Here is a 23,088-nt window from a genome sequence, read left to right as displayed (position 1 = left end):
TGATTGTATTCCTGCCGCCGTGCACCTTAGTGTTGACAGAGACCATAGAGTATACAGTCTTTATAATTATACTCTATAGTCTCTGGTGTTGACAACTCGAGTTTTCTGGCGACCTAATTTGAGCTAACTGACAAAGTAAGGCTGTATCTTGAGGGATACACTCGCGGCAAGGACGAGCGCTGCACTATATAGCTGTCCCCACCTCTTTTTCGGTTAATTGTGGCCAGTCGAGTCTGGGATGTGTCCCCCACCCCACCCCCATTAAAAAAAATCTGGTTCATTCTGCTTCATTTTCTCTCCGTCGTCTCGGCCTTTGTTTTCTTGGTCTTCCCCCGCAAATAGAAACTGGTTTCCGGTTAACACGAACACTGACCAGGCTATAAGAACGAAATGCGTGCGAGAATGAAAGTATAACCAAGACTGATATCATTAATTCGTTTGATTTTATGTTTGATATGAACGCAAACAAAACAAATTCCTGTTGTGTGTGTGTGTGTTTAAAAGGACGCTACTTGTTCCATCCATCTTGGATATCATGCTAGGGCTTTATTTTCCAGATAGGCCTACTGTGCAGTATTTGCTGGTTCACATGCACCTTTCGACAACGGTTTGGGTGCAAAGTGCACTACCGATACTGCCTGGGGTCCGTGAGTACCTGTGACACGTGTGACATAGCGCTTACTGAGTGTGGGGAGACCATAAATAAAGTTAAGGGGGTAATCAGTTGCGGCCACACTGTCACAAAAGGCCACATGGTTTTATCGACCACATCGGGCAAATCGTCACATCGGCCACCGCTTATATTGTAGATGAGCAGTCGGAAATCATCTCAGTGCAAACATCGTCGAGGTCAGTGGATCAAGTTCGCCCAGAGGCCGGAAAACACATACAAGTAGCGACCGGTCTTGGCTGGTGAGTGGCGAGCGGTTTCTGTACTGCCATGTGTCCATCGTTACTGTCATGTAGTTTTTCACCCATTTATTGCGGCACTGTCATTCCCACCTGTAGTGAAACTGTGCTGTGTTTACCTCCCGTCATGTCAGTCATGGTATTCAGTATTTTCACATGTAGCGTCACTGGCTGTGCTGAGTTCAGTCCCAGCTGTCGTGTCACATTTCTGTCAGGTTCATCTGTAGCCGCGTGTCAATGTGCTGTGCGGTTATTCCCACCTGTCATGTTAAAGTATTGCCATTTTCACCTGTAATGTCACTGTGCTGTGTCACTGAGTTTCCCATCTGTCATGTCACAGCAAGTTCTGTCACTTCACCTGTAGCCGTGTCACTGTGCTGTACGTGTAATTCCCACCTGTCATGTTACAGTAATGTTCACCTGTAGTGTCATTGTGCTACGTATATATACTTCCCACCTGTTATGTCAGAGTACTGTCATGTTCACATTTAGTGCCAGTCACTGTGCCACGCCCCCCGCGGGTTAGGGGGAAGAATTTACCAGTGCTCCCCAGCATGTCGTACAAGAGGCGACTAACGGATTCTGTTTCTTCTCAATTTACCCTTGTTAAGTGTTTCTTGTATAGAATATAGTCAATCATTTTTGGTAAAGATTTTAGTCAAGCAGTATGTAAGAAATGCTAAGTCCTTTGTACTGGAAACTTGCATTCTTCCAGTAAGGTAATATAATGTATATTGTACTACGTTGCAAGCCCCGGTCTGAGCGCCGATCGACAGTCTTCGGGGATGATGTGAACTGACCACATTTACTACATTTTTTGTATTGCCAGTAACCAATGATCCTTTTAATCCTTTAACTGATTTAATATTATTTGAACACACTTACTTTTTATTTTCAAAAGTGACTAACGCGGGCGGAAGGTTTTATGGAGGATAATTATTGGTCATACTAGGAAGATTGTCTTTTTTGATTTTTGTTCTTCGATTTTTTTTCTCTCGAAATGTTGTGTTTCTCGGAAGAGTTTTTTTCTTCTCGGAAACGTGTAGCTTTTCTCGGAAATCCTCGATTAGACCTTTTTCACTTAAATTTTGGCGCATGCGCTGTGAAGTTTATTGTCAGATCTACCGGAACTAAGGGGCAAAAGGAAAAATCGACAACGAGGCTTGGTGCAAAGTAAAGTGCGGAGACGACGAGACAAACTGTTGTGTTTACAACTGCAAGTGCAACAGTGGAATGAAGAAAGAGAAATACGGTGGACAGAATTTGTCATTGTATGGCTTTCTGATGGGTGCAAGCTGAGTGCGAAGGCGCAACAGCGAAGGACGCGATGGGTCCAAGTAATCCGACGACAGGGGTTTGTCGTGCCATTGAAAAGTCTGCTCGCGTCACTTCGTGTCTCGCAATGGCACGGCTTTCAACGATGCCAACTCCTTTGACTTCGTACCCACCCTTAATCTTGGATTTGAGAGAACATCAAGAACAAGTGACTCTAGCAGAAGGACAAGGTACTGGTCGGAGACGTGACTTTGTCCGCTGAAGACCGACGACAAGCAAGCGGTTTTGCTTCCACCCCCAGTGTCAACGCTGAAAATATCATCGGATCTGGAAGAGACTCAGAGCCAAGTAAGCTTTGTTTGTTTTTATTAATTTATGATCTGCTGACTTCAAATTGTCTTCCTACATCAGTGTATAAGACATTTAAAATGAATCGGCAGCCCAAAATGGATGCATAGGAAGGGTCACGAAACAAATGCAAGATTTTAGAAAACAAACAAACAAGATCTAGACATATGTCGACAAGCCGCGTGCATATGCAATCAACCAGAGATCTGTTGCTACAGTATCTCTGAATCAACCGACTCTTGAATCGAGAAGATTAAGGAGGTTACTTGATACAGATAGTGATGCAGTTTTCAAGACATCGATAAAGCTCATGCTGAATCTTTTTTTTTTATTCCCAGAAATGTACCATTGAATTGATGCAACAACAAAAATAGCACTAGATTTCTACAATTTTGATTTTGCATAGAACACTCCAAAATAATTTCCGGGGAGCATCTCCCGCACCCCTAAGTTTTTTTTCAATTTCAGGAGTTATTTCCCTCATGTATTTTCATGCTTAAATGCTGTGAGTGTGATGCATGTGTAATCTGATAACAAGATCATTGATGCTAATTCTATTGCTAATGTATACATTTGATTTTGTATTTACAGAAGCAGCCATTCCTTTGCCCTCCGCATCTAGTGAGAGCTTAGGACCAGGGCCAGATCATGCCTTTGCAAAGAGGGACACGACTACATGTGAGGGTATTGTTATTGGAACACAGACTACCTCAAGTTGGCAGAGCTGCAGATGACAATTACATAACAGGCCTCTGTGATTAATCGTCTGACTGAAGATGTTTCTGGCTTGAAGAAAGACAACATGAAGGTGAAGGAGAACATACGCTCTTTTTCTGTTGATTCTCTACTGAAAAATGACACTGCAGTATGGTTTTACACGTATGATGATATGGTGATCTTTCGGTATGCATGTACCTACTTCGTAAAAAAGGCAGGTCTACATTACTGGGTTGATGAGCTGCCAAAGGCCACATCACTCCAAAGAGCAAGAAGCTTATTTTGTCATGTAATGGTTTATATAATTTACTCTGGTACTGTATAGAATAAAGGGCCCATTATCAATCAAATCTCTGGTCTGGTCTGAATTTGTTTCATAAATGATTGTATGTGAGCTTACGAACATAACGATTCCCACTTTAAATAAATGCGATCAAGATAATTAGGTAGACAACATGTCAAGAGACGTTTATTCCTTATTTCTTGTTATAATTGAAGGATATTATTATGCAATATACTGCTTTGTTTAAGGGCAGGTGGGCCAGTGCAAAATTGACCAAATCGTTCAAAACACTGTTTTGGGTATTTTAGCAGATTATGTTTCCATAACATACCTATCATCCATGTGTGTCGGTGTTTTTGTCAAAAGTGTCCTATTTATCTGTCAATAAAGACAAAATGTGAACATGTGTGGCATTGATTGTCTTCTGTAGTCGATATTCCCCCGCCAAAAAATGTCTCATTTCAAAGGCTAGTTACGGCTTTGTCCTCAGCAAAACAGTGCATTCACGACATACGAAACTGCGCAGCAGCTCTTGACCTATAACATGACATCAGTGTTTTGATGAATGTTCCATTCACTCAGCCACTTGTCCGTTGCAAAGGCAGCAATCGTAATCGAACGGAAATGTCCTTATTGGGAAGGTACTCGACATCCATTGGTTCGTTTCATAAACCGAAATCGGGAACCAGTTTACTTTGTGAGTGCGCATGCTCAGCTTACGAATTTTGCATACGGAAACTACCGAAGAGACTCTCGGCCATGACGGGAACACCCGAAGTTCACTCGGTTTTACAACATCCTGGTTACACATCAAACGATCGGTGACAACCGAAAGCGAATTTTTCCTTGAGAAACAACCTTTGATACGATAACAATGGCTCGAAATAAGAAAGAGGACAATGTCTTTATTAGTTCGGTTAGCAACAACAAGTAGTTCCGCTGGTACTAGGCCAAAGTTTGGATTCTGTCGGTGTTTCCGATACAGAGGAAAGCTTTGATCTCCACGCAGATCCACAGGTCGCCATTTCCGAACACGCCATGCAGCACACTTTTTACGTCTCGGCACTGGCTTGCTTAGCGCTGAATTTGAGTCAGTTTCTGTGCAGTATCTCCTCGACAAGCAAGTTGAGCATTTGCTACGCAAAAAAACAAAAACAGGAGAAAGTATCCAACATCAGTCAGATTATCGGTAATGTTTGCTGGGCCTGCCATTTCCCGAACGAAACTGGATCAGCAACTGTTTGTATCAATCTGCACTTTCGTAAATTCCGTCACTGTCACTGTGTCATTTTCTTCACCGCGATACACAGTTCATTGCGAAGAGCTTCCTCAGTAAATCGTTCAGATTCCACGTACGATTTGTTGTCAAAAAACAACTCAAACGAAAGTTTCAAACTCATCATCCTCCATCTTGCTTGTCGAAGCACCAAAGTACTGTATCGATGTAAAAACAAAAGCAGAAAACTTCGAGGAAACCAACAAATCGACGAGATAACGGAAGGAAATAAGTTTCGTTCTGGCTCAAGTAAGTTACCGTTAAAAATACCGTTATTCTCGCATGCAAATACAAACGAGAATCGGGTCATTGATACACGTTTAGCGCTGGGGCAGTATCCCCATGCTGGTTGACAGAGGGAAAGAAGGGATGGACGCATAAATTCTCTGCTGGCGTGCTAAAGGCTAAGTAGTTTGCAATTCAAATAAACTAGGCTGTTCATTCATAACACAGTTTTGTCCTTGTGTGTCTGTTTCAATAGTGTTTCTGTGGTGTTCAATCTTCAATGTCGTTTTTCTCAGTTCAGCCATTTTGCCTACGGTTACGTCTTGGGTTACGCGATTTCTCTGGCTGTAATTTAGCTAGAGCAATATTTTCTTTTGTAGTTTGTGCAGAATATAACATTCTGGGGGATTACGAAGGGATTTTGCTGAAATTTTATTATAGTCATATCCAGATTATTTCAAAAAATAATTTCGCAAGCGTTACCCTAAAGTTTGACAGTTGTAACAAAGAAGTGTTCCTAACTCCAAATATAAATATAATAAACAAGATCTGCTTCGTAATCCCCTAGAGCATACCCAGAAGGATAAAATAAAACAATAATTAGAAGTGTGACAATCACATCTGATGAAAATCCGTGTATCTCCTGTACTCCACTTTTGTCTGTATTTTGACTGTTTTTGTCGCGTAAAACAAAAACCAGCAACCGAAAATACAAAAAGTGACTATTCTTTGTCATCATTTGTTCATTTCTTTCATAAAATAACATTCAGACACAATAAAACATTCAAAATTAAAAAAAAGGTAGTGCACTGGCCCACCTCCCCTTAAAATGGCTTCAAATTGTCTCCCTTGTACCGACACTTTAGTACACAATTTGTGCATTCACTTGAGTTATTTCTTAAAGAAAATTACCCCCCAAAATTATTCAAAACAGTCTTTGACATATCTACAGTTTAATTAAAAGAAAAACTGTATTTTATTTTAAGTGATAAATAAATATAGACACATCTTGGGACTGTGCACAAACTGATCGGCTTGAACTCAAAAGTCGCAGCCAAGAATCTTCTGCAACTTTTGAGTTCAAGTCTGTCAGCTTGTGCACGGTCCCACAATCAGTTCAAAAAGAATTTTCCTTGATATAGCCTTGAAAAAAAAAGTAAGTAACAAATTTTGTACAAACAAATTTGTTCAAGGGAGACAATTGGAATCATGTTTTTTAAAATCGGTGAATTGCATTATAATTTCCTCAAAAAAATAACAAATAACTGTGAAATAAATTGAAAAAAAAATGCTAACGTTATTACCTTGATCAGATCGATGTGTATGACAAGGAATTTCTATGTTTACTGATTTGGTTGTCCGGTAATGACTTTCATGCACAGGGCTTCTAAATTCACTCGCTCAAACGCTCATGTTTGCACCAACATTCACACACGTCCATATTCATAAGGGATGGTGCACGCTCTTGAACAACAAACAAACCGAATGAACATTTCAAACATTTCGCTATTGAAGGAAATCATCAGTACATGGATATCAAATCATAAAACATCTCACAAAATACCTCCTTGCCATTCCGAAGTTGAAGAAGAACACAGTCCGGCATTACACACACTACACTTTCATCACTGAGAATCGCTGTTCACAACACATGTCCTCGGCTCTGATACGTTCTCCGAATAATACACACAAGTCCTGGATGATGGTATAGTCCGTACGAAGCCAAAACACTTCTTACTATCCTCTGACACAAGTTCTTATCAGCTTCCACAATCTTCTGTCTTAACTGCAGGTATTTAAAAAATTAAACCTGAACTCACACACAGAGGTGACAGCACTACGTACCCTCCCTCGCTGTAAACAAAGTACTGATTTTACCTGTCCATATTGAAACTACATACATTTTTCACTTGACAGAACAGTTAACTGTTGCTACCAACTTAATTAACTGGTATTGGAAAAAAATATCACACCTTGAAAACCCTAGTTCAGTATATCATAACTACATGTATATATGCAGCCTTCAAACGGTTGGTACCGGTTGTTGAAGATCTCTTAGTCGCGCTTCCTGGCATCCGGACTTCTTGGGTCAAAATTGAGGCCTTGAAGAGTCGTCCGGGGAAACTTGTCTTGTCTTGAAGCATACCTGAAAATGAAATTATTTTTTTTACTTGACACTAAAGCAAATCTTATGCTGGGTACAAATGCTAAAACAAGTTGCGCCAGTCTGTCAAACATGTATAACGATACTGAACGCAGTACATTTCACAAGGACAATGCTTAGCTGAAAACCAGCATCCACGTCGAATAAGGTAAATGGCAACCCAGCATAGCGCAGTAGCAAAACTGTCCCACAGGAAATCACGCTTCCCTGTGTTTAAAAAAAATCTGTTTAACTTTCTAAGCTTGTAGCCCTGAAAGTAAAAAAATTATGCACTAGCCTCTGGCTAGTGATTCTGAAAACGTACCAGCCAGAGAGCAAATTTTACGAACCAAACCAACAATTTGATTCAGCATCTTCACTCGCATTTGGCGAGTAGATGAACACTTCTACTCACCAGTTGCATGCTTCTACTCACTATGGCGAGTAAAATACTTGTCACTTTCAGGGCTGGTTTGTTTTTAACCTAAACATAATGTTGTAGTTTTCCAGAAATTGCTCTACACACAAACATACACCACCGCCCTGGTCTCTTGACTAAATGTAAAATGCATAGTTTTTTGATGATGCACTTTATAAATATCCCTGTTTCTCTTTCCCCAGTCTTGTAGCTGTTGTAGTTAACAAGCTCTATATTTTAACTTTGAGACTTATGTTCTGAAAAAAATAGATCACACTTTGATGTAAACCTCTAGGTAACGCAACCCTAATTTCCTTAATATTAATTATTATACACACTTACTTAACAATTTGTATGTCATCGAGAGCAGCTGGTGCAGTTTTCTTGGCAGCATGCCCCTTCCACATACATTTGTAGTGTGTACAAGTTTTGTCTGCTGGCACAGTGTCGATTCCTTCAGCCATGTAGTCACAGTAGTGTGAAGCAGCAAAAAGTGTGGCAGCCACATGGTTGCAAGACTGTCCTTTCTGGGTAAAAACAACAACACACAATCAAATTCCGTTTGTGTCATCTTGATTTTCCTTAGCCTGCTAATAACAATTAACTTTATCTTTCCTAGGAATTCCTACAGAGAGCTTGTAAGCGCATGCTGTTGATAGATCTATATAAAATATATACCGTCTCAGAATGGAATTTGATCTTACTGCAGTGATAACCTTCATTGACAAGAGGATTCACAAACACATGTGTACGTACACATTTAAATAAAACTCCGCACTCAGGTACCTGGTATTCTATTGAACATGCCTAGCCAACATGGCATGGTCTCCTGGAGATACTGATTGAAATTACATTAACATGCTGCTCATAACTTTGTCAAAAAAGACAGCTTTTGCATGCAGACATTTTCAGTAGAGAATTATGAATCTCTGTGTGTGTTTGTCACTTTGTGTGCCATGCATTATATGACTGAGTATGAAAACTGATTGTGTAAGATACCAAGTAACGCAGCCATCAAGTTAATCCCACAAAACATACAAGGCCAACAACACTTACCCAGCAATACACTCGCAGTAGGCTCCAAGTGCCTGTCCGGTCAGCGTCCCCCCACAACAGCATACACTTCGTTGCGAGTCTGCTTCATTGACGTCAGCACACTCGCTCTGAGTCTGATCACCACAGTTGCTTACTAGCTGTTGTGCCATGCAGAAAGACATTTTATGCACACAGTATGTCTATCGTTTACACCAAGGTTTTGCATTCTTTGCGCTGGATGCGTCGTATAACTTGTCGAACGTCGACGCAGTAGTATCAGTAAGAAAGTTGATCCAGAGATCTGTAGATCTGTGGTCGATCACCTCTGCTTCGCTTATGCAGGGGAAGTTCGCCAAGTCTTTCGTCCATATACCACCAACAGTAGTTTCAAACCATACCTTCGTGCATGTCCTTGACTTTTAGTTCATGATTTTGAACAAGATAATCCGTTTTCTTGCAGAATTTCTCAAAGGAATCCTCTGGCAATAGTACTTCGAGCACCGACAGTGAAAGAGGTATTTCAGGCTGCCCCTTATTTCCGGTTATCAGAGAGAGGCTGCCGTGCCCTAAAATCTGATTGGTCGAAACGCTGGGGGCAAAGGTTATACGAAAAAGGTCTATTCCCATGCCTGCAGTTGCTTGCTCGGAAATCCGTGCACAGTCGCTTGCCGCTTCGAAAATCGGCATAACCGGGTTGCTGGGTACAAACTTGCGCAACATGTCATTCGTGTGGTAACGCACACATCCATCTTCACCTCTTTTTTCCCCAAGGAGACCTTGAAGAAACCGCTATCACGCTCTCAGTCTCCGCAGCTGTCAAAATACTCAATACTCTTCGGCCGAGTACTGATTGACTCATAATAAGCTTAGATCCTGTAAACGCAAAATGCCTTCCTCACAGATCAATGTAGACACGAGTATGTAGGGATACGAGGCACTTGATGTGATGTCAGTTATCTACAATAACGCCAACTTGTCAACACTGTCATGTTGTAATCAAGTCTGTCTGTTTGTTCATATCTTGCAGCTATTTTGAGACTGGAGGTGCAACGGAGCAGACGACCGGATATCACTTATCGACCTTGACCTTCAAGAACACGTCAGTCTACTTCACAAAATGGCCGACGACACTGGATCACCAGATGAGGCGGGAAGGGGGTTTCTCTCAAAAATGGCATCCGAGCTGTTCACAAGCCCATTGAATATCGCATTGCTAGGCATTTGTGGCTTTCTTATATACAAGATTTTAGCCAGCAGACGAAGGGCAGAGCCATCAGAGCCGAAAGAGCCGGAGCTGCCACCGTTGAAGAAGCAAGACTTCACACAAGAACAGTTGAGAGAATATGACGGGAAAGGAAAGGACGGGCGCATCTTGATTGCTGTGAATGGAAAAGTTTTCGATGTCACAAAAGGCAAACGCTTTTATGGACCAGGTAATTAATTCATGCATCTATTTGTACCTCCTTCTTCGTTCAAATGTTTAGAGAAGCACTTTGAGTTTGAAACTTCAGTTCCATACACTGGGGGAGCCTATTTCTTTGTAAAAAAAGGACAAGCCCATTTTGCGGTTTTCGGCCTCAAATTAAAAGGCTGAACTCTTCTCTACCAGTGAAACAAAAAAAATTTTGTGTGCAGCAAAACGAAACATCTGAAAAAAAGACTGAGCCGAAGATTTATACATAAAAAAAAGTATGGGTACCTATTTCTGTGAATTGAAGGCAATACTTAATAGACCCTATCGGTATTCCAAGCTCTCGTAATCTCTTGCAAACTTCAGAGCATAGCAAAGCATGCGGTACAGCGATCTTGTGCGAGCTGCACAAGCCAAGGTTCGAAGTTCTCGCGATGTTCAAAGCATAACAAAGAGCGTGTCTCGCGAGAGCTGCTCAGATACCGAAAAGGTCTATTAGAAGCTACTCTTGATAAGATTCCTGAAGAGCAAGCCCGAGTGTTGCTCCTGAAGCCTTTTCCGTTTTTCATTATGTATACATCAGCAACTGGCACGTGGTGTTCGCAAGCAGTTTAGCCCAGACACGTGTTTCTTTCAGGCGAGACTAGCTCGCAGAGCTAGTACGCGAGTGTATGTGCAACGCAAGAATTAAATACCATTGGTTGATAATAATACCGAAAAGATCATCTGCACTGTTCGGTAAATGGCCATGAACAGCCAAGCAGATAACCAGCCGTGCGGCGGCCATTTTTTCTTGCTTAGCAAGCACCTCCAAGTCCAAGGCATGCTTGCATTCTCTCGCTGAATCCTAGGGTTCCTCGCTGCGAGAATTGCCCAAGAAACGGTACTTCCTTGATACACTTACCAATTCTCGTCTTAAAGTAACGGGGGACAGAAGTTTTAGTAACTGCGGCCGCCATTTTGGCAGAAGGGGTCTATTTCAACCAAAAGTGGGGGATTCCCTGTAGGTGGATTTTCGGTAAGCGTTTTCCCTGTATACAGGGAATTGGATTTCCTGTAGCGTTTCACCAATCTCGCTGAAAGTCATGTGATGCTTAGCGACATCAGCTGAATTTGATGTTTTTCGATCTTTTTCAGTATTTCTTGGAAATTCTATTCCGTTTTGTAGTTTTTATTGAGAAAAAAAGTTGAAATCGATAACTAATTAAAAGAAATTGCAGCTAAAATAAATTACTCACAATAACCACATGCTGCAAAGCGTTCCATAGTCATTTCACTTTCGTTTGACGCCATAGAATTACTTCAAGCTTACGAGAGTGAAAGTGAAAGTTATTCAATGAACGTGAGTGCCAGCGATGAAGCATGTTTGCTTGGCTGAATTGAATGCTGCACGCGAATTCAGGAGTTCTAAAAGATTTTTCGGATGGACCGCCATTTTGGAAGAGGAAGTAACGCAAAGGTAATTCAAATTGGTTTACGGCAGTCACGGGATTGAGCAGTATCGTACTTTCCTACAGGAAATCCACCCAGGTGGCGAGAGGTTGCGAGTTCGACCCTGGGTCAGGGCGTTAGCAATTTTCTCCCCCCTTTCCTAACCTAGGTGGTGGGTTCAAGTGCTAGTCTTTCGGATGAGACGAAAAACCGAGGTCCCTTCGTGTACACTACATATATGGGCAAGGCTCAGAAATGGTGTCTAAAAAGTGTGACACTTGAAGAATAAATGGAAACTGTGTTTTGAGTGACAAAAATGATGACATCTTGTGTACAATAATAAATTACAACTAACAATGCTAATTTCAAGTCAATCAGACTTTTATTAGGTCTAAAACAAGAAAAAACAGTAGAACAAGTTGTACATAACACCACACAATGTCTTATTCTTTTATTTGATTAAAGTATAAATTGTGATGATGTTTGAATGAAAGTAGAGATTGAAACAAATTTTGTGTGTAAGAATAAGCATTTTGTCATAAAGGGCAAACATTTTCAGCAACACACAAAGAAGATATTCCACAACAAAAACGCAGTACATAACTTCACCACATTCACCACTGCTTCACTTTTGAAATACACCTAAATCTAAGAGAAAACAAGATAACATAAAAAGTGTGGTAGAAAATGAAATCTGATCCATAGAATATTATTTCTAATCACCTGCAGTAGCAGTTAGACAGTATAACATCAACCAAAAGAGCAATCTTAAAAAAAACAATACTACTAAATATGCAATTTAGCCCATAAGACAACTGCAACTGGCAATGCTAATACAATTTCAGGTCATAAGTTCATGGCTGAACTGTTTGGATCACACACACACATTGTTAGCGCCAAAAATATTAAAAAAAACAGACTAAAACTTAGTAAAAGGCGATCTCACCCTTTGACTGTACATAACTTCACACAATAATTTCTCCAAAATTTGTCTTTAAATCAAGTAACAGGAATAATATCAAAAACAAAACACATTTGCAGCACAGGATCAAGCATATGAATGTTGTCATACCAATTATTGTGTCCTACCTTTGACACAACACGTGCTACGCAGCAAAGATATCATTTGTACATAACTTCACCACAATTTGAGTGATTCCGTACTGTGTTCATTTAAATGTGACAAATATATGACCTCTGCATTTGCAAAATTGGTTAAAAATGACTAATGAAATGAGAAATTCATGTTTTGTGAGCATTTAATGCAGGAACTGGTTAAAACAAATGAATTACATGCATATAACGAATTGGTGTGAAGTGATGTACATATCAATTATTCATGTGGCATGGAGATAAGTAAAGTTATTTAGTACACTCATGAAAAGATAAATCTGAAGAAAAGAAACATTGCAGAAATGTGATAAAAGGTGATAAAAAATACTATGTTTTGATCTTACTGAGCGTACATAACATCACAACAAACCAATTTCTCATATATGCTGTGAAATTATGTACACACTGACATTAGTATAATATCTTCATAAAAATGTTTTTGTCAGGCTCAATAAACAGGAGAAAAAAAAAGATTCATAAAACATCTGAAGATAAACACAGCATGATGTTTCCATTATTTCAAAAATGTACATAACTTCACACATCTAAAACAATAGGAAAATAATCTCTTTGCTGTGAAGTGATGTACATTACTGTCAAAGGCAACATTATCCCATTACTGAAGAAAAACAATAGAAAGTTGTTTAACAACAGAACAATAAAAAGAAAATCATATTCATTATCAATCTTCATAAACACTAATGAAGTAAAAATAAAAAAATAAAAATAAATACACCAAGACTGATTTCAATTGTTGTGACTTTATGTACAAATCAGTCAAATGTTATTACCATAACCTTCTGATGAGTAACCAACATCAGACTTTTTTTTTCTCCAAAACACTGATCTCCAGAACAAAAAAAATATGCTATGTACGAAGACAGCGCAAAAAGTGCGACTTTTTTGCTGTACGTTATTTTCACAACAAAATAAATGTGGGGAAGGAAATTTCACTGTGTGTGCCTGTAGATCAAATGAAAACATGGCGATTTTGACAGCAAACAAAAGCCCATAGTTCGGTCCCAACAGCAACATCGTTCAGATTAAAAATTCGATGGCCATTGTAACAGAAATTGAAGAAAAGTAGCAGAAAGTGTCGATAGCTGTTGTACATAACATGAACGCGAAATTCACAACAACAAAAACTTAACTGGTTTGTTCGCGTCCCAAGCCTCCATCGCTCCACATCTAGTCGCAAACCGCGGGAAACGTAAACTGGGTCAAACGGACGCAGCAAATTGCCGGCAACGCGTACTTTTACAGGATGCTGTTGCGCATAAACAATGAGTACATAACATCACTGTTCACAACAAACTGCAAACTTCGACTTTCGTCGCGATTTCGGTCTTTTTGGAGTAACTTGACCACAATTGCTCAATGGAATATTAATCTGTGAGAGTTATTCTTTTAAATATTGACTTTCGCTGTTTGTTATTGAACTGCTGTGCAACTGTGTATAGATTCCTGTGCGACAAGAATCTTTCACAACATTCGGTTATGTACAAAACCCGCGAATGGTTTCGACAATTTCTTCGCGGTAAGAGGTTGGTTTTCCATGAAAAGCGCAAGAATTGTTCCGCAATCTTTACTTTGTTGAATGGTGTGTGGATGATTCCTGTGGGGTTTACCATGTTGTTGTTCTTGTAAATTGATCGTACTTGTCCATTGCAGTGTCACAGAATTTTTGTTCGTTCGTAGTCAAAACTTTGCACTTTATTACCTCGCGCTTAAATATATTAACTTAAGAAGAATGAAGACACAAACATCAGAAAATATGACCATTTTTCTCTCTAACTGTGTTCTGTTTATTTCAAAGTTTAATTGTAGCATATGTAATTAAATCGAGGAATAAAGTCGAACTGATGGGAAAAGTCAAGTTCGACGCCATTTCTGAGCCATGCCCATATACATTGGGGTGTGCACGTTAAAGATCCCACGATTGACAAAAGGGTCTTTCCTGGCAAAATTGTATAGGCATAGATAAAAATGTCCACCAAATACCCGTGTGACTTGGAATGAGGCCGTGAAAGGTGAATGCTCGCCCTAATACTAATAGGCTTGAGGTTTGCTGGCCGATGTGAATGCGTGATATATTGTGTAAAAAATTCCATCTCACACGGCAGAAATTAATATGTAAAGCGCATTGAGCATATATATGATTATGCGCTATATCAAATGTCTATTATTATTATTATTATTATTATTATTATTATTATTAAATCGCCTACAAGAAATATACCTACAGGAAATCCCCCACATTTGGTTGAAATAGATCCCTTCAGCGCCATTTGGGACTATTGTTCAAAGACTAAAAATGATGCCTTGGAAAAGGAGTAACCGAGTAATTCTCTTTTAAATATCTGCATTAAAACGAGAATGTTGTCTAGACGTCATGTCTGGTTTTCCTTTTTGTGTGAGTTTTTGTGAGAACTGCTGCAACACAAACATTTTGGCAGGTAATGTAAAATAGGGCCACCCTACTCCCCTGATCTGAACCTACCTGACTACTTTCTGTGGGGGTACCTCAAGGACAGGATATATATATATATATACGGCAACAATCCCCAGACCCTGGCAGCTCTGAAGGACAACATCAGAAGGGAAATCGGGGGCATACCAGCTGGCATGATTGGACGAGTCATTGACAATTTCAACGTTTGTGTTGCAGCAGTTCTTCAACGAAGAGGAACCTGGATAGAGCATATTCTCAACTACTAAGGATAGACCAGTTTCTAACAAATAAACAAATAAACCAAATTTGCAAGACATAATCTCCCATCTTTCTGCAGTTGTTGGGTAAAACACATTTTCTAAATCTCTCTTTGCAGTCAAAAATGAGATGACAAAGAAAATAGGGCGCTGCGTTTTTTTGTTGACCACCCCATATATATACTTGATAGGCAGTGTTCTCAGGAAGCATACTTTTTTGATCTGACATATTAATTGTTCTGACCCCTGGCCAGTCAATTTTCTGATAGTTTTGACATGTAGGAGTAGTACTTGTAGGAGCTCTTCTTAGTCTTACTGAACAAGTCTTTTTCATAGTCAGGACATTTGGACCAAAACATATTTTCAGTCCAGGTCCAACTGACCTAGTATAATTGTCGTCTTAGTCCACGTCTAAATGTCCGGCCTGGCTAAGACCTCCCACAAGTCAAAATTATTGGAACAGTTGAGCCAATAGGTTTACGAACAATCCGTCAATTCAGAAAAGCATACATGTGCCAGTGACAAGAGCATGGCCTGAGAGCAACACAGCGACAGTAATCTGGAAGTGCAAACTTACATATCTTGTAATTTTATTGCCTTGGACTTGGAGCTGGAAATGAAATCTCATTGTTTGTGAAAAATTATGTCATTGTCAGTGAAATTACCAGAATCTTGCTTTCTTGGTCTTGTACTTGAACTTTTAATAATTATTTTTTTAATTCAGGCACCAATCTTTTATTTTTTCAATTTCATTGGAAATCTAGCTGAAGCATTGTACTTGTAGATTTCAACCAAGTCAACTGTGTCTTTTTTTTTAATTTACCAAAGGCAAGCAATCAACAGAAATTCTACTACATGTAGCATGGAATTCAATTAGGGTTAGCACATAAATTAAGAGCACTTGACGATAACAGGGTTGCAATCCATGCATAAGTTAGGACTTAGTGGTACAACTATAGCAGGGATGGCCAAATTTCAAAAATGTAACTCGCCAGCCGGGCGAAACGACAAGAAAGTCGATAGCCCGGTAAAAATATCACTAGCCCGTTACATAGCACTCACACAAATTATGTCAGTTGTTTTGCAGGTTTTGCACAGTTTTTATTAGCCCGGCGCATTTTTTACTTGCCCCTGACGACCGGGCGGATGGTTTGGTCATCCCTGTATACTGTAGAAACTCCCAGCATTGCTTTTTAGTATTTTACTTATTTTTGAGTCACTTGAGAAAATGTGACTCTATGTAATCGGTCAGTGTTAGTCTGTCCGGCCGGCCGTCCGGCCGGCCGGCCGTCCGTAGACACCACCTTAACGTTGGATTTTTCTCGGAAACTATCAAAGCGATCGGGCTCATATTTTGTTTAGTCGTGACCTCCAATGACCTCTACACTTTAACGATGGTTTCGTTGACCTTTGACCTTTTTCAAGGTCACAGGTCAGCGTCAAGGGAAAAATTAGACATTTTATATCTTTGACAAAGTTCATCTGATGTGATTGAAACTTTGTAGGATTATTCTTTACATCAAAGTATTTACATCTGTAGCCTTTTACGAACGTTATCAGAAAAACAAGGGAGATAACTAGCCTTTTCTGTTCGGCAACACACAACTTAACGTTGGGCTTTTCTCGGAAACTATAAAAGTGACCGGGCTCATATTTTGTTTAGTCGTGACCTCCAATGACCTCTACACTTTAACGATGGTTTCGTTGACCTTTGACCTTTTTCAAGGTCACAGGTCAGCGTCAAAGGAAAAATTAGACATTTTATATCTTTGACAAAGTTCATCGGATGTGATTGAAACTTTGTAGGATTATTCTTTACATCAAAGTATTTACATCTGTAGCCTTTTTCGAACGTTATCAGAAAAACAAGGGAGATAACTAGCCTTTTCTGTTCGGCAACACACAACTTAACGTTGGGCTTTTCTCGGAAACTATAAAAGTGACCGGGCTCAAATTTTATGTGAACGTGACTCATTGTGTTGTGAATAGCAATTTATTCCTGTCCATCTGATGCCTCATATAATATTCAGAACTGCGAAAGTGACTCGATCGAGCGTTTGCTCTTCTTGTTGTTAGTGGCAAGATGGCCAGGTGTGGGCAAGTAAAGCTAGCCAGTTCAGGTGGACTCAGTAACTTTAAAGAACAAGCGCAGTGGCGTGGTGGTAAGACGTCTGCCTCCTAATCGGGAGGTCGTGAGTTCGAATCCCGGTCGCTGCCGCCTGGTGGGTTAAAAGTGGAGTTTTTCCGATCTCCCAGGTCAACTTATGTGCAGACCTGCTGGGGACTTGACCCCCCTCGTGTGTACACGCAAGCACAAGACCAAGTGCGCATGGAAAAGACCCTGTAATCCATGTCAGAGTTCGGTGGGTTATAAAAACACGAAAATACCCAGCATGCCTCCCCCGAAATTGGCGTATGCTGCCAGAATGACGGTGTAAAAACGGTCATACACGTAAAAATCCACTCGTGCTAAAAACATGAGTGAACGTGGGAGTCTAAGCCCATGAACGAAGAAGAAGAAGTAATTTGAATGTCAACATATTCACAGAACGTGGACACTCGGAACTTATGCTGTGCTCTCCTTTTCAGGTGGTCCTTACGGCTTGTTTTCTGGAAGAGATGCATCAAGGGCGCTGGCTACGTTTTCACTGAACGAAGACTCGCTGCGAGATGAGTATGACGACCTCAGTGACCTCAACTCCATGCAGATGGAGAGCGTGCGGGAGTGGGAGATGCAGTTCACAGGTATGAAGGCTGTGTGTTGTCCTCTCCATAGCACTTGAACATGACCACCTGTCTAATTGGACCACCCCAAAGCATCCCCCATGGGTTGTATCACCCCTGTGTTTAAATACCTTACCATTGTAAGAAGGTGTCTTCTAGTTGCCCATATTTTCTTGGAGAGGGTGTGTTGTGGGGGGAAAAATCTGCCTGTGAGTGAAGGTGGCCCTTGCATGTTTCAGAGAAGTAGGTGTTCTCTGTCTGTGTTACAGAGAAGTATGTGTTCTCTGTCTGTTTCAGAGATGTAAATGTTCGCTGGTTTTTACAGAGAAAGAAGCACACTGTCTGTCTGTTACAGAAAAATATGTGCACTCTCTGTCTGCTACAGACTGATAGAGGGATACTTCTATTTTTTGTCTGTTTGTGATAAATATGTGTATCGTCTATGAGAGGTACAGAGATGCAAATATATTCAGAAATACATGTACTGTCTGTCTGTTGCAGAGAAATATGTGTACATCGGCAAACTGCTGAAGCCAGGAGAACAGCCGGCAGACTACACGGACACAGAGGACGAAGGGGGCGACGACAAAAAACAGCCAGCACAGAAAAAGGAGGACTAAGGCGAAGGATGACTGGGACTGAAAATGAGAGGATGTCTGCAGCTTTCTGTCTGTGGAGGGTCTCCCTGCTCAGTTAATTGCATGCTTCTTCTTCCATTGCCACGCTCAACAGCGTGTATTTTGGCTACATCATTATCTCTGGAATATATAGAGAAGAGATCAGCTGAGTGTCTTTCCCCCCACGGGCTTATGGATGCTGCTCCTCTTGCTAACATCAAGACTGTTGGTGTGTGTGTATGTGTGTAAATTGGCAACATGCGTGAATGGACGTGATCTGAGAATGGAAGGACAGAACAGGCGGTATTACAGTGCAAATGTTTCTGGACTGATAGATCAGACTTGACATTGAAAGACATACTTTGTGACTTTGCGATGTGAGTGTGTGCGTACTGTTATGATTTGAGTGGATTGGGTTTGTGAAATGAAATGGTGGTGTAAATTTCCGCTTGGCTGGATGCACGGTTCTGATGTATGTGTCAGCAGCCAGCATGTAGAGTTGTAAATACTGATCAGTTTCTGTTGACCCATTCATGATTCAAAGTTCTTCCCTATTTAAAGCGCTTGATGATGAAGGCAGTGTTGAATTGAAACGGTGAGTGGCTGCAGTGCGTGTGTGATGTGATGTGTGTGCCTCCGTTTGTGCATGGCCTAGGTTTGCTTTCTTGGTTTTAATCATGATTTTTATCACAAAATGTTTTTATATGAAAGCTGAAATGTATTTTTGGTCAAATTGAAATGAGTGTGTATTATTGATTGGCAAGTGTATGCAGTACAATGGAACTGAAACCACCAGTTTTGTCAGTGTGGAACATTGTTGGCACTACCCGTAGGACTGGTCCGCAGTCTCGCATATATTTGTACATAGAACTCATCACTCAGGCACTGTTGTAGATAGGCTGTCTGCAAACCAAGTAGGGTGGATCATTTTCTCACCCAAGAGCTTTTCTCCCCCCTAGCTTTAAGCCAGATTAACGCATTTTAGAACATTTTTCAATGTTTGCATAAAGATTCTGTGACAGAAATGCAATTCATGCCATAAGAGTGCCTCAGCCTCTCCCCTTGCATTGTTCCTTTTCCCTGTTGAAGGTAATGCCAAATGAATTGCATCTCTGTGAACAAAAGTGATGACAGTTATCTTGAAGGTCTCTTTTACTTTGAGTTATACAGCAAAATGACAGATATGAGATTCATGGTTTCCGGGTACTGTACTGCTAATAAGACTGTGTGCTATGTACAGTTTATGTCTTAACATTCTAGATTGTTCTAAGTTTTGAATGGATGTAGATATTGTCTTGTTTTGTCCTTTCGGTGGGAAGTGTTTTTGTTTCTTACTGGTTCTGTGTTTTATTGCCACATGGAGACTTCATTGAACTGATCTCGCGTTTGAACTTTCCTGTGTCCTTCTCTTTTGACCAAAATCAGTCGTAGAGGTCAGTAATAAAGCCACCACAGGACAGTCCTGCCATTACACGTTAGAAGGAACATGGACTGGAATCATACACTGTTGCTCATAGCGTGATGCTGAGGAATATGAACTGGAGTTTGGGTATGGGACAGAGCATTTTAACAGGACAGTAATTAAGCTAGAAAATAAGAGACTTCAAAGCAATAAAGGTTAATGTATGGATCAATAATAACAATGCAAAACATCATACATGACAACAGACATTAACTGGGAGTAAGCAGTGGAACAGAAGTGTAGACTATGGACTGTAGGTTTCACTGGATGACAGTTTTAATAACAAAGATAGATGTTTCACAAAAGTTTGAGCGCCAGTGAGCATGTTTGGTTGCGGAGCTGATTTCAAACAACTGACATTTATAGCAGTTTTGGAATCCTGCCCTAAAACACACTCACTGAATTTCAAACTTTTAGTCTTTTGCAGAATTTTGTTTGTTAGCAGATGATTTTTGCAACAGCCACCTTCTCAAGTTCCTTCTACTTCGATTTGAAACGTTTGTCTCTGAAATTCAATGTGTTGGCTTTGGTTCATTGGTTAAGTTTCCTTGCTTTTGAATGTTTTCATTGACACCTCAAATTTTACTTTCAACAAGGAGACACAAAGAAAAAAAAGTAAGTCATCTACAATTTAAGTGGAAAACCAGAAAGAAATATAATATTTGTATCACCAAAGAGCTGATGAAAGTCACTCTGTAGCAGGTTGTTTGCTTTTTTGAGGAAACTGTGGTTGGGAAACATTGTTGGCACCTAATCACACCAAAGGACATTACCTGTCATTACACAGCTGACAAATCAAATGATGAATAAATTCAATTACAGTATTTGCTGTGGTCCATTTTGGATTTGTAGACTGTGTTCAGAGAGTCTGTGTAACGTTTAAAACATTTGTGGATGAACATGGGTTGATTGCAACTGTGTTTGACAGGCTTGTCTTTGTCCAATGTTGTCACTGTTGTAAAGAGATGGGTGGGTGGATGGAGTCTTCAGTGAACTCGGTTTAGCTGTTCTCTTCTTGTGGCTGTGGAGCCACAGTTAAATGGGGGCCCGGTAGCTCAGTTGGTAGAGCACTGGACTTGTGATAGGGAAGGTCGCAGGTTCGAATTCGGGCCGGGACGGACACGGGTCAACTTTATGTGCAGACCCAGAGACGGAAGCCATGTCCCACCCCCGTGTCATCACAATGGCACGTAAAAGACCTTGGTCATTCTGCCATAAGTGCAGGTGGCTGAATACACCTAAACACGCAGACACCTGGGTAGCGCGACTCCGTTGCTGCTAGCTTTCCACTGGGAGGAAGCGACCCGAATTTCCCAGCGATGGGACAATAAAGTAATGAAAATGAAAAAGAAAAAAAAAAATGACAGAAAAAACAGTTTATTTGATTTGTTGCTCAGGCGAAGGCTCAACGGTCTTTGAGGTCATGCTACATGTACATAACTTTCTTGCCACAAACTGTGTAGTTTATAAGTGACGTTTTTCTGGGAACACTGAAGGGTCTGGAAGTGTGGTAAGCTGTTTCAGCCACACACACACAAAAACTAGTCTGGATGGTTTGTGGTGCTAGCAGGAATATTGTGGTTGCGTGACATGATTGTGATGCCAGCTGAAAGGTGCTATAGGCATGGGTAGTACATTGTATTAAAGGTTCATGGTGGAGATGTGATTGTGTAAAACAGCAGTCCGGCCACACTGATGTGGCTTCTATGGTGGTACATGTAGTCATTTTGGTACACTAGCAGGGGTGTAATGGAGCAATGTCATATCTGTGGTGGTAGTGGTTTGGGTCGATAATCATTAGTGAACAGAGGAATGAGGTTCCTTGTTCAATCTATGATGGTAGTGGTTTGGGTAGAACAGTTGAAGGGCATTGGAAGTGTGTGACATCTTTAGTGGTACAATGTACATGCAGTGGTTTTGGTAGAACCTTGTTAGGCAACAAAAGGATGAGTTTCCATATTCCATCCATGATGGTAGTAGTAGAACAGTGGTAGGGTAACAGTGAAGTTGGATCAGTGATGGTACATGTAGAGGGTTTGGTCAAACAACAATATCACTGAATATCATTATGGCTACACCGAGTTGCGTTAGTTGAACGACGGTACGCCAACACTGAGAAGTATTAGTGGAACAATGAAAGGACACTGAGTAGTATTAGTGGAACAATGAAACGACACTGAGGAGTATTAGTGGAACAATAAAACTACACCGAGGAGTATTATTGGGATAATGTAACTACACTGGGAGGTATTTGTGGAACAACAGTGCAGTGGGGCGGGGATGTAGCTCAGTCGGTAGCGCGCTGGATTTGTATCCAGTTGCCCGCTGTCAGCGTGAGTTCGTCCCCACGTTCGGCGAGAGATTTATTTCTCAGAGTCAACTTTGTGTGCAGACTCTCCTCGGTGTCCGAACACCCCCGTGTGTACACGCAAGCACAAGACCAAGTCCGAAACGAAAAAGATCCTGTAATCCATGTCAGAGTTCGGTGGGTTATAGAAACACGAAAATACCCAGCATGCTTCCTCCGAAAACGGCGTATGGCTGCCTAAATGGCGGGGTAAAAAAACCGGTCATACACGTAAAATTCCACTCGTACAAAAAACACGTGTACGTGGGAGTTTCAGCCCACGAACACAGAAGAAGAAGAACAGTGCAGTAGAACAACAGTATAGCTACACAGAGATGTGTATACAGGAAGAGGTATTGTTGGAACACCAGAATAGCTACATTGATAGGTACATGTATTTGTGGAACAGTATCCCTGAAGGGAGTTATTTTGGAAGAATAGTTACACTAAGAGGTATTTGTTGAACAGCATAGCTACACTGAGAGGCATTTGTGGAGCAACAATATAGTGAAAATGAGTGGTATACAAGAAGAATTGCTTTCATATTGCCATGTTTTTGTGACCTTTTGTACGAGTGCACAATCTCTGCAAAACCTTTTGAATGACAGTGAGCGTGTGTGTGTGTGTACAACACCCTTCCAACAC

The 23,088-nt window shown here is 40.7% G+C and overlaps 1 protein-coding gene and 3 long non-coding RNA genes across 4 annotated transcripts in view; 2 read left to right on the top strand and 2 right to left on the bottom strand.

The window, feature by feature from the left end:
* Positions 1-23,088, bottom strand: part of LOC138969378 (uncharacterized) — a 114,425-nt gene that overhangs the window by 46,859 nt on the left and 44,478 nt on the right. The gene's annotated exons all lie outside the window — the stretch shown is intronic.
* On the top strand, positions 688-22,990 carry LOC138969373 (membrane-associated progesterone receptor component 1-like). Its single transcript, XM_070342144.1, has 4 exons — positions 688-912; positions 9,657-10,062; positions 17,883-18,038; positions 18,519-22,990. The coding sequence occupies exons 2-4, from the start codon at positions 9,747-9,749 to the stop codon at positions 18,635-18,637; spliced, it is 591 nt and encodes a 196-aa protein (XP_070198245.1). The 5' UTR covers positions 688-912; positions 9,657-9,746; the 3' UTR covers positions 18,638-22,990.
* On the top strand, positions 1,973-3,599 carry LOC138969367 (uncharacterized). Its single transcript, XR_011456438.1, has 2 exons — positions 1,973-2,532; positions 3,124-3,599. It is a non-coding gene; the product is annotated as an uncharacterized lncRNA (long non-coding RNA).
* On the bottom strand, positions 5,661-9,249 carry LOC138969368 (uncharacterized). The gene is made up of 3 exons (XR_011456439.1): positions 8,651-9,249; positions 7,937-8,121; positions 5,661-7,179 (listed from the first exon to the last, which is right to left on the bottom strand). It is a non-coding gene; the product is annotated as an uncharacterized lncRNA (long non-coding RNA).

This window comes from Littorina saxatilis, linkage group LG6 (genome assembly GCF_037325665.1).
Source record: "Littorina saxatilis isolate snail1 linkage group LG6, US_GU_Lsax_2.0, whole genome shotgun sequence".
Classification (NCBI taxonomy): Eukaryota; Metazoa; Mollusca; class Gastropoda; order Littorinimorpha; family Littorinidae; genus Littorina; species Littorina saxatilis.
The sequence above is the reverse complement of the archived record's forward strand: the minus strand, read 5'-3'. Positions and strand labels throughout refer to the sequence as shown.